A 15,424-nucleotide genomic window follows, 5' to 3' on the forward strand; every position below is an offset into this window, starting at 1 on the left:
ATATCTTGCAAATCTAACTCTATAACTTGCAATTGTGCATTTATATCTCAGAGTTCTGAAAAAAAGTCAGAATTGCGAGATACAAAATCGCAATTGTGAAAAAAAAGTCAGAATTGCGAGTTTACATCTCACAATTCTGACTTCATTTCTCGCAACTGAGTTTATTTCCCGCAATTCTGACTTTATATCTAGCAATTCTAACTTTATATCTTGCAAATCTAACTTTATAACTTGCAATTGTGCATTTATATCTCAGAGTTCTGAAAAAAAGTCAGAATTGCGAGATGTAAACTCGAAATTGTGAGATAGCATTTAATTAAAACTGCTAACATTACAGCATTTACAGCAGTTTTAGTTCACAAACAACTGACAGTTTTGACCTAAATATGATTTTCAGTTACAATAATTAATCCTAAAATCCGATATTAGTAACTTACTTTTCACAGCATCAGTTGCGCGCGCTCACAAGATCTCCCGATTCTTTCTTGTGAATTCAGTTCACTGAAGACTTGCTCTAAATGGATCATTTGAATCAGTGAGCTGTCGACTCGAGAACAGCTGCAATTGGATTGTTCTAATTCATGAATGAATTGTTTGGTTCGATTTGCGAACCGATTTAACAGGTTCATTGAAAAGAATCAGTTTGCTCATAAATCAGACACCGCTTCTGCGTCTTGTAGCATGTGATATATTATAGGAGTAACGATATGTTTTATGAAATGTAGTGGAGTAAAAAATACTATCTTATGCTTTGGAGCGTAAAGAAAAGGAAAGGTTACTTAAAATAAAACTATTCCAGTAAAGTACAGATAGTTGAAAAATGTACTTATGAGATGTCTCTTTTTATGGAAGGTTCTGGTAGGTGACACTGACCTAAAACAGTGAGTCGAGCAGGTCGAGATCTCGTAGCAGCCTGGATGGCTTGACACTCAAAGCTGCCGTCATCGGTCAGTTCGGTCCTCTGGATCAGTAGGTGATATTCTCCTTTGCTGTGGTCCCCGATCACATCGTAGCGTGGATAACCTGAAACACAAGGTTTAAAATGAAACATAAACAGCATATTAACGCTAAACCAAATCTGCTTTCCAAGCACTAACATTTCTGCCCTTGAGCCCTGAAGTTACCCCAAGCATATTTGTTATGTAAAAGCTTCAGTTTAATTGGTACGTTTGCTGTTGCGAGTTTTGTTGCGTTTTACTTTTTGTGCTGTAGCATTGTTAAATTGGAAGTTGCATAAATGGGTAAAATATAAGAGATGCACAAAAAGGCCAATATTTCACTGCACAGTAAGAGACTAGGCCTATTCAGAATTGGCCTTGAATGGTCTCCAGTCACATTTGCTGTAGTCATGAAAAGAAAAACATTTTCTTGGTATTTAAATCTCACAATATAAACATGCATCTTGACTTCTGACATCAAATATTCACAGATCAAACTGCTACACAATAGCATATCATAAATATGCTTTGCACCTATTTGAAAAGAATGATTAATAGTTAAGCGTTAAGTACTGTAAGAGCATATATGCTTATTGATTTAGCATTAAATGACTTTGTCCAAGTATCCAAACACCTTTCCTAAGTACTATGGATGATGAAATAGGGCTGTAGATAGGGTTATATATATATATATATATATATGTGACCCTGGACCACAAAACCAGACATAAAACCAGGTCAATTTTTTTAAATTGAGATATATAAGCTGAATAAATAAGCTTTTCAGTGTGTCACATGATTCTCCAAAAATCATTCTAATATGCAGTTGTGCTGCTTAATATTTTTTGGAACCTGTGATTCTTTTTTCAGGATTCTTGATGAATAAAAGTTTATTCAAAATATTTTTTGCATTTATTCAAAATATAAATCTTTTCTAACACTAGTTACAAAAGTCTTTGCTATACATTTTTTTCTTCAATTTAACACATCCTTGATCAAAAATAGAAAGAATAAAAATGTACTGACCCCAAACCTTTTAGATGGTAGTTTATATTGTTAAAAAATATTTCTGTTTTAAATAAACGCTATTCTTTTCAACTTTTTATTTGTTAAAGAATCCTGAAAAATAAAAATCACAGGTTTCAACAAAATATTAATCAGCATATCAGTATCTCTATTCTGTTTCTATTACATATAAATTCTGTTCTTTTAAACTTTCTACTCATCAAAAAAATGATAATAAGAAATGTTACATATAAGAATTCTTAAAAGATTAAAAAAATCTTACTGATCCCAAACCTTTGAGCAGCATATATACTACAAATCTAAAGTCTGGGGCCAGTAATATAAATATAAATATATATATAAATATATGAAGAAATTAACACTTATAAATCAAAGATGCAAACCAGAAAAAAAAAAATATTTCTATTCCATATAAATTTTGTTCTTTTGAACTTTCTACTCATCAAAAGAAATGTTACTTGAGCAGAAAATGAGCATATTAGAATGATTTCTGAAGGATCATGTGACACTTAAGACTGGAGTAATGATGCTGAAAATTCAGCTTTGCATCACAGGAAGAAATTACATTTTAAAATATACTAAAATAGAAAAAGTTGTTTTTTTTTTTAAATTGTAATAAAATTGTACAATATTACTGTATTTTTGATCAAATAAATGCAGCCTTCGTAAACATTGAACAATTTTTTTTACTGACCCTAAATGTTTAAATGGCAATTATTAATTAATTAAGGTGAGACACTGCAGGCAAAAACTGTTTTTTTTTTTTTTTCATCTGTCAAATTGGATTTTGGGCTCTTTGGTTTTTCATAGTGTTTATTTTTTTTTAACTAGTAGAAAGAAAACATCCAAAAGACACTGTTAAGTGTTTCTTTTATAGCACTTTATCTATTTTGTGGCAATAGATTTCAATTATAATTAATATTTTTAAATCCCATTTTCTCAAAATGAGTTTTTTCTCCTACACCGAGCCACAAATCTCCACTTCAGTAGCACTTACACACAACAAACTTTACATTTGTATTCCTGTCTATATCCTGAAGGTTTTTACAGAGGGATTTGTTCATATATAATTTGCTTAATTAAAAATTTTATTTCCCCAAAAATTGTGAAAATATAGTGTTTTCTGAATTATGAAGTGACAAAACTGAGATACCCAAAATTCCCTCTATAATTTATTTTCAAACTCTAATGTCAAACAAATTAAGAAGAATTTACAGTAGAAATGGACTTTATCCAGTGTTTAAATTTTTGTACTAGAAATGTATGCAAATTAGCACATATTTTATTAAATATCAGCTCATTTGCATATTTAAACCTAACATTTTAGAAAACTTGTAATACAGAAAATGTTTGGAATTATCAGTGTAATCAATCAACTGGGTAAGCAAGGTGATAACTATTTTTTTTGTTTGTTTTTTTACCCTATTCACCTGTGTCTCACCTTAAAAGGAAATGTATATAAAATTGCTGACATAAAACAAAAAAGTTGCTTTTATAAAAAAAAAAAATATATCAATGACTACAAAAGTGTAGAATATGGCATCTTCAATAAATGATACATTGAGCCTTTGTAGCTTGAAAAAATTGGAACAACAAAATTGCTACATGATGCTCTACTCAAGACAGATGTCTCATTTTTAGTTAATCTGCTCATATCAGAAAACAGATCGCAGCCTGGAGCACGTTTAAATCTGAACATGATCTTGTAAACAGTTATCATGGCATGTCTCTGAAACCCTGGTGATCCTTTATATTAAAGACTGTTTGGCTGTCCTCTGCTATCTGGTAATAAGCCCCGTATTAGGAATCGATAGTGTCATTACTGCCTTCAGGTTTCCTGCCACTGGATCTTCTTTTGCCTTTTATTTAAGAGCTGTTTTCATTAGGGATTATTGAGGCATACAGGCGCCTCAATAAAGCTCTGATGAATTCCCCAATATGCTTGACTGGACGGCTTCAGACAATGGCTGTCAATTAGAAGAAACAATGTGAAATGACCCTATTAAAGGTAATGAATCCCACGAAATGGATTCGGCTTCATGTCAGATCAATAGCAGCTGCGATAGAGAGCTGGGACATAGATTTATCACACTGTGGGCATCTCTCTGACACTCCAATGGATGGAAGCGCGCTTGAAACTTGGCTGAAAGGAGGCAGATCAAAGCTCGGAGCGAGCGAACGCGAAAGCTGAAGGGGGAGAGATACACGGACGGGCATCCCAATCAAGCGTTATGTTAGCTTCAGCCGAGCTGACACAAAATCTGTAACTCCTCAAGCTTTGAGGACACGAGCCCTGAAAAGATATAGATATCTATGTCACATCGATCGCAGGATGTGTCATTTCATCGGTGTGAAACTGCAGGTGATGAAACATAAGAGAAAACCCTGATAACGACTTGTAAAAATACACAAATTCTTCAGGTTTGAAACAATCAATCAGACTCTGAGCTGCTTTGAACGCACTGGAATCCATTTACGTCAATGCTCAAGTTCGCTTTACACTGGCGTTTTCACATCCTCTTTGAAGCGAGACTTTGTCCGGTTGCCACTGTCGGTTAAGTATCACAGCTCTGTACTCGATTATACCATGGTACAATGATATCCAGGAGTCCCTGGACACTTATGAACGCTCGGAGAAAGAAAGACGCAGTGGAAAGGAAATTCAAGCCCTGAGAGGCTCAATTAAAGAGCGCCGTCCATGACTAAACGCTGCCTAGGGCCAAGGCTAAAAAAATGACTAACTTCTGGAAAAACCGCTGTCCAAAATGAAAATCCTTTCTCGGTAAAGTATAGAGTTTAAAATCACACATCACGAGAGCACTAAATGAGGCCTCAGTTAAAGGCTCAATCTTCAGATATTAATTGCTCGTTTCTTGAAGTGCGTACGTGAACGCAATCAGCAACTATTGTTAGCGTTGATGACCTCTCGAGCCGGCAATTATGTGTAACGTTAGCTAAATCGGATCTGATCGCTGTTCTTAAAGTTAGTTATGAAGAATAAATCATTGAATTATGCTTCGTTACACAATAAATATTTCAATTTCTCAAGCATATTTGGAAGCAACATTCACCAAGTTGAAGCTTAAGGGACGATTGTGCAGGGAATTTGAATGAGACCAAAGTTTGTTTTGCATTTCGTTTGCATTAATCCAACAGTCGACTGCAAATAAAAGAGTCAGTAAAAGTGGCGTAGTGAAGAAAGCACATCTGATTTGTTTGTGATTTACAAAACAAGCCGAACTGATTTTGCAAACCTAAACCTAAAAGTTGTCCTTGCATAAGTGAGAAGTTTTCGGAGAACATTTCAATCCGTTCTCAGAAATTAATTTGTAAATCTCGTCGTGTGAATGTAAAACAGCTGCACTTGCGGCGCGTCTCTCTGGGGTTCTGCGGATGATGAAGTGCTTGCCTTAATTAATGATAGAAATGCAATTAATTCTCGATTGTTGCTTTGCTTTGCTCAGTCTGACAGTACTTTTGACAGGCACTTCCTGAAACAAACAGGAAAACCTTCACAACAATCAGGAAAAGTTAGTGGTGGAAGAAAGCTGCAAGGCTGCTAGGTAAGAAAATGTCAGGGGAGGCATTTACAAACTGACAGAATGGGCTGTTGTCCTTGTATTATAGTGTCTTGCTGGAGCAAAAACGAGACAAAGAAATGTCTAAGGCACTCGACGTCTCCGTAATGATACGAACAGATCTGGCAGAGACGAGCGGATGTTTTGAGCAGCAAATATCTTGACTTTGGTTTCAGTCTGACTGTAACTTACACTGCAAACAAAGCAAAGCAAATAAATGTTTTAGATATGAATGTCAATTTTAAAAATCAAGACTTGGTCACAAGCTCATTTTTCAATATAACATTTTGGATGTACACTTTTTATGGTGTTCACTGGGTTCACTGTATTAATATTTTACACACCTAAGATGATTGTTGTGTAACCCGCTGACTTGTGTGCTTCCCTTCTGACCTCGTAGTTCTTCCAGTCAAATAAAAGGTAAATTCTGATGATTGGAAAAAAATATAGAAACCATGTTCTTGTTTTTCCAATGTTATATTTTTTGTAGCACCCCTTGTTGCAAATATAACTGGTATCACACCATTTTTCTCCCTGTGATTATCATCTCATCGTTTTGTGTTTTTATATCAGAAGCCAAAACGAGTCCAAAATGTGAAGAGTCGGCCAAAAAACATGCATTACCCAAGGTTAAGAGCAGCAAACTACTACTCTACTCATCGCTACTCGAAGTCAAACATCTCAGACGGATATAGGCGCTGATCTGGTGCTTCAAACCTAATGAGTTGCTTTTTAAAAAAGCGAGCCAGCATGCAGAAAACATAAAATAATTTCAGTAAGAATCAGTAAGAAAAACTATTATATTATTCAGCAAATATGCATTAAGTGAATCAAAAAAAATAAAGTTAAGACATTTATAACATATTTGTATTTGAAATTAATTTTCTATTCATCCTAAAAAAATCCTGAAAAAACAGAATAATTTACGAATAATATAAAAAATAAACAATTCCACGAAAATATTAAACAACATTGATAATAATAAGAAATGGTTCTTGAGCACCAAATCAGCATATTAGTATGATTTCTGAAAGATCATTTGACACTGAAGGCTGGAGGTAATGATGCTGAAAATTCAGCTTTGTCATTAAAGAAATAAATTACATTTTAAAATATATTAAAATAGAAAACTGTTTTTTTATTTGTACTAATTTTTCACAATATTACCCTTTCCACTGCATTTTTGATCACATAAATGCAGGCCAATGTTAGGTAAATTTGCTTTGTTTTTGTTATTTTTTATTAATTTTTGTTTTTTTAGTTTTAGCTTTAGTTAAAGGAGTAGTTCACTTTCAGAACAAAAATTTACAGGTAATGTGGTCAGTCACCCCCTTGTCATCCAAGATGTTCATGTCTTTCTTTCTTTAGTCGTAAAGAAATTGTTTTTTGAGGAAAACATTTCAGGATTTCTCTCAATATAATGGACTTCGATGGTGCCCTCGAGTCTGAACTTCCAAAATGCATTTTAAATGCAGCTTCAAAGGGCTCTAAATGACCCCAGCTGAGGAAGAAGGGTCTTGTCTAGGAAAAAGACTGGTTATTTACTAAAAACATTTACAATTTATATACTTTTTAATCCAAAGGCTCGTCTTGCCTAGCTCTGTGTGAACTCTGTGTATTCCAGATCATGACAGTTAGGGTTTGTTGAAAAACTCTCAACTCATTTTCTCCCCTTAACTTCAAAATCATCCTACATCGCTGCAGAAGTACCGACCCAGTGTTAACAAAGTGAACGTGCAAATTAGATCAAACACTCTTTACAAAAAAGGTAAGACAGAGATGTAGGACGATTTTGAAGTTGGAGGAGAAAATGAGATGGGAGATTTTCGACATACCCTAACTGTCACGAACCGGAATACACAGAGTACACACAGAGCTAGGCAAGATGAGCATTTGAAGTTAAAATGTATATAAATTGTAACTTTTTTTTTAGAAAATAACTGATCATTTTTGCTAGATAAGACCCTTCTTTCCTCGGCTGTGATCGTTTCGAGCCCTTTGAAGCTGCATTTTGCAAGTTCAAACTCGGGGGCACCATAGAAGTGCATTATATGGAGAGAAATCCTGAAATGTTTTCCTCAAAAAACAATTTCCTTACGACTGAAGAAAGAGAGACATCTTAGATGACAATTTTTGTTCTGAAAGTGAACTACTCCTTTAACTATAATAACCATGATGCAGGCTTGGTGAGAATAAAAGAGACTTTTGAATGGAAGTGCAAATTAATTATTAAAAGTTAAACAGAGTTTTCTTTCTTGCTCCATTACAGACATTGTTTTCATATCAAGCTCTAAATGATTCAAGTCGTCTCTTGGAAAATTTGAAGGCCAGGTTTTTGTTCTACAATGACAAAGCATGAGAAGAGAAAAGATTTGTAACTGTTTAACTCTAGACTTGATAGACTTTGATTGTACTTTCTTATACTTTGTACACATAAATCGCAATTATGTAATTATATTCAATTAGAAATCAACTGCAATTATGTAATCAACCAACTCTGCACATGCGATCAAGCGTATATACGAGCAACTGACAAACAGCGACAAGACACGAGAGGCCGAGTTATTTCACCACAGGTTAGGATACGAAAACAGACTGCAGCAAAAAGTCTTACCTGACATGTCTCGGTTGACCCCCAGAGCGAGACCGTCTTTGACCCACAGCACCATGCCATGATATCCAGTAATGGAGCATGGCAGGGTCACGGGCTGCCCGGCCACCACCACCAGGTCATGGGGCTGCTGGATAAACACAACACAGCTTCCTAAAACAGAAAGGAGAGAGAGAAAGAATGAACGAGGGAGGTCACAATTATAAATCATCGAATACAATTTGTCAGAGCTGGCTGCCCCTGCCAGAGGATGTACAAAAAACAGCCTTTTACTTGAGGATCATTATTATGGCTCTAGTAAATCTACTCCAACTCCCAAAGCTCACTTTGAAGAATAAATCTATAAATTTCAACTTTATGTCACTGGAATCCTTAATAAAGTGCAGTGACACACAGAAGTACGAGTAGGTGCCTCACAGTTAGGAAAGCTGAACATGACACTGCTGAGATCCACAAGACTGCAGCATCCGCACCATGAATCAGCTCACGGATCGCAGCCGAAGCTCCTCAAACTCTGCTCTCACTCACGGAAACTCGGCTTAGCAGGCAGAATAACTTTCCCGTCGACGAACCTCGCCGGTGCCGGGTGACAGGCTCGACGGCGCTCTGGAACGGCCGCTCGCAGACGGCTGTTCACCTTGAAGTCTAATGGAATGAGGTGCAAATGAAAAAGTGTCCTGAAGGTAAGCAGTCTTCAATAGGGGAGGTGAAAAGTATGTGTTACATTTCTCATTAAATTGCAGAGTGAGACAGACGGAGTTATTTTTTGCCGTTCGGGGGAAGCGGATAAGAGCGTCAATAGAAAGCGAATATGTATTTCTCTGAGAATATATTCACAGAAGATTCTCCAAGAAATAAACATCTCGTCCTTTCAACAGTCACTTTTCCTTACCTTTTTTGGTCTTTTAATGTGAAAACAGTTGACACATCAGAGAAACGGAGGAGCCTTGCGCATCTCCCGAGACCACTTTGGTCGATTTTTGTCTTAAATTCAATAAAGTGCAGCTCGGCGAGGTGCATCTTTCATAAACGGCGCTTGGCCTTCCACTGATGTGGCAGGATTTCTGCGGGACGGCGGTGTAACACAGCTGAGATGCCAAGCAGATTTTTTTCGCTCTGTACGCTGCCGTCTAATTTTGCTGTTTTAAGTTAACACCAATTCTCACATTTGAGTTCTGTTGAAGAAGAAAAACATTAAAGGATAACTATTGCCAAAATGCAACCTGGGCTGTTTTTTTTTTTTTTTTACTGTAAACGAGACAAACTTATATCTAAAAGCATAATTACGACAAACGAGACGTTTTTGAGATTGACCGTGATTTCATTTTGCGGTCAATGGCCGGTGAATGGGAGTACTAAGGGCATAACTTTGAGCGCATCAAAATCGATATTTTTACAACACTAAGAAGGCTCGACACACCATGAAACTTTGCTCGAAGTATCATCTGGGTCTCTACACATAAATTTGAGCATTGAGAACATTGTGTACACAGAGTTTACTAAAAAGAAAGGTTTTGAACAACTCACTTACACTGTTTGAGTTTCCGCTCGCGGCCGTCTTGCCAGTCAAGAGGTGTCGATCTCCGAATGCGAGGAGAGTAAAGATGGATAGCTCCTAAAGCATATTTCCATATAAATGCACGGCTAATTCGTTGTTTTGTCGCAAGTGAAAAACAATATTTACCTTCTAGTTGTAAAAAGAGCCTCATATAAGCCTAATATTTCGTCCTATGGAGTCCATTCTTTCGCATTCGGAGATCGACACCTCTTGACTGGCAAGACGGCTGCGAGCGGAAACCCAAACAGTGTAAGTGAGTTGTTCAAAACCTTTCTTTTTAGTAAACTCTGTGTACACAAACAATGTTCTCAATGCTCGAGTTCATGTGTAGAGACCCAGGCGATACTTCGAGCAAAGTTTTATGGTGTGTCGAGCCTTCTTAGTGTTGTAAAAATATCGATTTTGATGCGCTCAAAGTTATGCCCTTAGTACTCCCATTCACCGGCCATTGACCACAAAATGAAATCACGGTCAATCTCAAAAATGGCTCGTTTGTCGTAATTATGCTTTTAGATATAAGTTTGTCTCGTTTACAGTAAAAAAAACAACAAAAAAAAACAGCCCAGGTTGCATTTTGGCAATAGTTATCCTTTAAAGCTTAGCCTTAAACTTACTTCTTTTATTTGCCTACCCATGTTGAAGACATTGAAGGGTGTTCATAGCATAACCCACAGGATTTTTGCTCCATTATAGCGCAGCAGGCTCAATGGAGTTCTCAGTTGTGAATAATTTGAGTTTTGCCTTTGTTTCTGAGGTTTTACCTGAAAGTTCTTGGGAGAAATACAAATAGACACAGCTGAGACAGTTATTGGCACACATAGAGCTTCAAAATAAAGGTGGATAGAAGAGCATTACAGGAAAAATGTTCTTAATAAAAGGTGCTTTCGCTTATATGATGATGTAAGTCTGGGGTGAGCAGTTTTTAAGAGAATGGATGCATTACATTAGTCAAAAGTGACAGTAAAGATATTTTAATGTTACAAAATGCTGTTTTTGAACATTTGCACAAAAATATTAAGCACCACAAAAGTTTTTGCAACAAATCATGGACCATGTGATACTAAAAACTGGAGTAATGATGCTGAAAAGTCAGCTTTGCCATCACAGGAATAAATTACATTTTAAATATATAAATTTTTTAAAGTGTACTTTTATTTAAAAGTGATTCTTGATCACATAAATGGAGACTATGTAACTTCGTTTAGAAACATCAACCCACACTTTTGAACGGTAGTGTAATGCACTCATCTATTAAATTAAAAATAATTGCTATTAGTTTTTAGCATCTGTGCATAAATTTGTTATTTGTTGAAGGCTTTGACATACACTACTTACTATAGTTTGTGAGTGACACTAATTAGCTGCTTGTATACCAATAGTTGAGAATTTTTATTTTTAGTCTTATTACTCATCTGTAAAGGAAACCTTGGGTATTAAAACTTTTATAGCTTATAATATAATGCAAATGATGTCTCTTACTGAAATATGTAGTAGAAAACCAATGAAAAATGTACGTAAAAAATCCACATTGTTTTATACATATTTTGGACTATGGGGGGCACCAATTTTTTGATGATGTGAAATGGTTGCACTCTGTGAGCTACTGGCGCTACCTGTTGGTATTTTTACCCTAATACAACTCGGAAAATAAAATACTGATACAATGCCACATTGTGTGGCTTTCGGTTATCATTTTCAGTCAAAGGGCAACTAGAGAAGAGATGTAAGTCTTTACTGATTTCCTAGCGATAAGAAGAGCAGAAAACAATGGGAAGATGCCTGTGGATGAATAAAACTTCCTAAAGACCAGCGTCTTTGTTCTCTCCACTTCAGCCCTGATGTCTTTGAGGCTTTTAGTAGACCACAGCTACTGATAGAGCTTACAAACGGCAGAGACAAGAAACGCTAGATCCTATCCTGGCAGGATGTAAACATGCTAAGTTAATTTAACTCAATGTAGATGAGTTTATAGCACTCATATTTACTGGTTTTACATTTAAATGGTTTAAGGCAAGCGGTTTCCTCAAACGGTTTGAGTTACCGTAACTTGTCGGGTTTACAGTGTGGTGATTGTATCAGTATTTTATTTTCTGAGTTGTGTATTCAAAGTTGTGTTGCGGTAAAAATAACAACAGTTAGCACCAGTAGCTCACTGAGTGCAACCATTTGAAAATAATGAAGCCCTCCACAGTCCCAAATATGTATAAAACGATGTGTATTTTTAAATAACGTAAAACTTTCAAGGGTTTTCTATTATATTTTAATAAGAGGCATGATTTACGTTATATTAAGCCACACAAGTCTTAATACCCAGGGTTTCCTTTAAGGCGTTCTTGACCTGTATGATCTTTCTACTATTGGATATATTAGGCAGATTTTTTTTTTTTAAAGCTTCAGATTAGTCTTTTAAAGCCATATGATGAGGAGGAACAGACAGAAATTTCATCAAAAGTCATCATTCACTTATTTCCCTCAACCACAGCTGTCAAACCTCATTTGTGTTTATTCGAATATGTCACATGAAGACAAATCAAGTTTGAGCACAAAAGAGATATGAGAGCTCGTATTGACTGCTTTTTTGGTGATATTTTGACGTCTGTCCCATTCACTTTCATTGTATTGAAAAGAACAGTGTAAACATTCTGCTAAAAATCTTCCACAGAAATAGGAAAATAATGTCGTAAATGATGACAAATGATAGAGAGCAAATAAAGACCACATTTTTATGAACTATTACTTCAATGAAGGATGGAGTGGGAGCCAAGAGAAGAATGCAGCCTATGATTCCCAAATTCATTCAGTGTTTTTGAATGATCTTCACAGTTGCCCTGGCATTTCAAATACTTATGAAACTGACAGTGCACAATGATGAAATGTCACAGACAGTCCTCCAGAGACAAATTAATAAATACATTCAAAGTTTATGAAAACTTGCAAACTTCATTAAAAGTTTACATTAGACAGGAGTGGGAATGTAAATATTATGCATCTGCAATAACTTCTAAAAGTGGCGGCGTTTAGAAATCTTTCTCACCGCCGACCTGTCTGAATATGTGAACACTGTACAAAGATGCTGCCCAGACGCTCCCACATAGTGGGAGAAAATCACAACTAATGAACAAGCACTGCCTTCAGAGCTTTTGTGTTGGACTCAGACTAATCAAACGGTTAATAGGGAATGTTTTTTTTTTTTTAAGTCTAGTCTAGTCAAAAGGATCTTTGTAAAGATGTGTGGCTATACTTCGAAAGTCAAGTTTGTGTTTGAAAGGCAAGTCTACATGCAAGTGATTTAGTGCTTTTGCAATGCATGACCTTAACGTAACTAAACTTTAGACTGGCTGAATCTAAGAGTGTTTTATTCACATCTTCATCGGACAAACAGATGCAAAACGATAAATACACATCAGCATCTCCATCCAAGGCACCACAGCATCTTTTGTTTATGAGACCCAGCAGTTGTGTTTCATGAAAGCAGACCAATATCCACAGCAGGGGCTCTAGGATCCACGGACACCTCTAATGAGAGCCCCAAATAGATAAATAAATCCAATCATTACATTCAGAGGTTTGGCGCATCCTCTCGCAGTGGGCAAAGCACCCCAAGTCAAATCTAGACAAATGAATTTTGTTATTGGATTCCTGCGGTTCCATTTCCTGGACACAGATTTAAATATCACTCCCAGAAGACGTCAATTCTGAGCGTAACAAAGGGAGAGAAAAACAGCATGCAGGCAGGGCATTGAACGCTCTCAGAGAAAGGAAACCCAGTGAGAATGAGAGCGGGAGCAAGATGACGGGGAAGTTATTTACAAGATCAACATGTAAGATTGATTGGTTTTATTGTATTACTGCCCTTTTGAAATCTACCACAAAAGTTACCTGAAAAAAAAAAAAAAACTTGTTTATCTAGTAAGGAGCTTGGAGTAATACTGCAACATATATACCAAGGTGAGTTCTTAGGAGTTTTGCATGAAATTGATTTCCCAGGGTATAATTTCAAGAAGTGTGAACTGTCTGCCTTGTTGAAGTGAAATGGTTTCTTGTTCCCATAGAGCACAGCCAATCATTTTTTTTTTTTTTTTTTGTGGTATATATAGTAACATCATAAATAAAAAAAAAAGTATAGATCATATAGAAAAAAAATACAATTATTATATTAAATACAGAATAATAACTAGAATAAAAAAAACACTGATGAATTCTGCACATTTTTTTACATGTATAACTATTAAAAATTATGAAACTGAACAAACATGAATCTGCAAAAAAATTTGAGATCAGTAAAGTCTTTTTTTAATAATTAGAAATGTTTCTTGGGAAGCAAATCAGCATATCAGAATGATTTCCAAAGGCTTTGTCATCACAGGAATAAATCATATTTTAAAATATATTAAAATTGAAACAACTCTTTTAATAATAATCACAAAATTGTAATGTTGTATTTTTCTAAAATAAATGCCACCTAAAATAAATAAGCATAGGAAGCCTTATAAAATATAGAAAACTCCTACAAACTTTTGAACAATAATGCATATATTATTTATAGCACCGTACAGAACATATATATTATGGATAAGTCATTATGAATTGTGTAGAGTATAAGCAGGGTTATTTTATTTATTAAGTATTGAAAATCATACTATTAAACAATCATGAGTCGGCACAAAAGTTTGTGACAGTAAAATCTTTTGAAATGTTTTTTTAAAATTAGAAATGTTTCTTGAGCATGATTTCTGAAGGATCATGTGACACTGAAGAGTAAAGCAGCAAGAGATTCAGGAATAAATTCTATTTTCAAATATATTAAAATTGAAAACAGCTCAAAGATATTTCAGAAGGAAGAATTATGTATTAAGAGCCAGGGGTGACAACTTTTTGAATTTGAAGATCGGGTACTGAGGGCAGTACTAAATGAAAAAATAATATAAAATATTTAGGCAAAACAAGAAAAATGTACACATCCTCATTCTGTTCAAAAGTTTTTACCTCCCGGCTCTTACTGCATCGTTTTTCCTTCTGAAGCATCAGTGAGCATTTGAACCTTCTGTAATAGTTGCTTATGAGTCCCTCAGTTGTCCTCAGTGTGAAAAGATGGATCTCAAAATCACACAGTCATTGTTGGAAAGGGTTCAAATACACAAAAATGCTGGAAAACCAAAGCTGTGGGACCTGAAGGACTTTTCTGAAGAACAGTGGACTATATGTAAACATCTTTTATTTGAAATATCTTATTCAGATCAGTACTAAATAAAAAAAAATAACATGCATTTTGTATGACCCCTCTTATTTTGATAAAATAATTAACATTTTGCAGATTCTGCAAGGTGTATGTAAACTTTTGACTTAAAGGAACACTCCACTTTTTTTGGAAATAGGCTCCAACTCTCCCTGAGTTAATAAGTTGATTTTTACCGTTTTGAAATCCATTCAGACGTTCTCCTGTTCTGGCGATATCACTTTTAGCATAGCTTAGCATAGATCATTGAATCCTATTAGACCAATAGCATCACGTTCAAAAATGACCAACGAGTTTCGATATTTGTCCTATTTAAAACTTGACTCTTCTGCAGTTATATCGTGTACTAAGACCGGTGGAAAGCAAAGCTTCAATTTTTTAGGCTGATAAGATTAGGAACTACACTTCCATTCCGGCGTAATAGTCAAGGAAGTTTGCTGCCGTAATAAGGCTGAAGCAGGAGCAGTAATACCAAGC

The 15,424-nt window shown here is 35.5% G+C and overlaps 1 protein-coding gene across 1 annotated transcript in view; it reads right to left on the minus strand.

Annotated features, from left to right (window-relative positions):
• The window catches only part of kirrel3a (kirre like nephrin family adhesion molecule 3a), a 177,062-nt gene that overhangs the window by 70,585 nt on the left and 91,053 nt on the right, over positions 1 to 15,424 (minus strand). The window contains exons 2-3 of the mRNA XM_073829707.1: positions 8,157 to 8,306; positions 874 to 1,023 (exon numbers count right to left, since the gene is read on the minus strand). Of these exons, the coding sequence (XP_073685808.1) occupies positions 874 to 1,023; positions 8,157 to 8,306 (300 nt within the window). The remainder of the gene's footprint in view (positions 1 to 873; positions 1,024 to 8,156; positions 8,307 to 15,424) is intronic.

This window comes from Garra rufa, chromosome 23, assembly GCF_049309525.1.
Source record: "Garra rufa chromosome 23, GarRuf1.0, whole genome shotgun sequence".
Classification (NCBI taxonomy): Eukaryota; Metazoa; Chordata; class Actinopteri; order Cypriniformes; family Cyprinidae; genus Garra; species Garra rufa.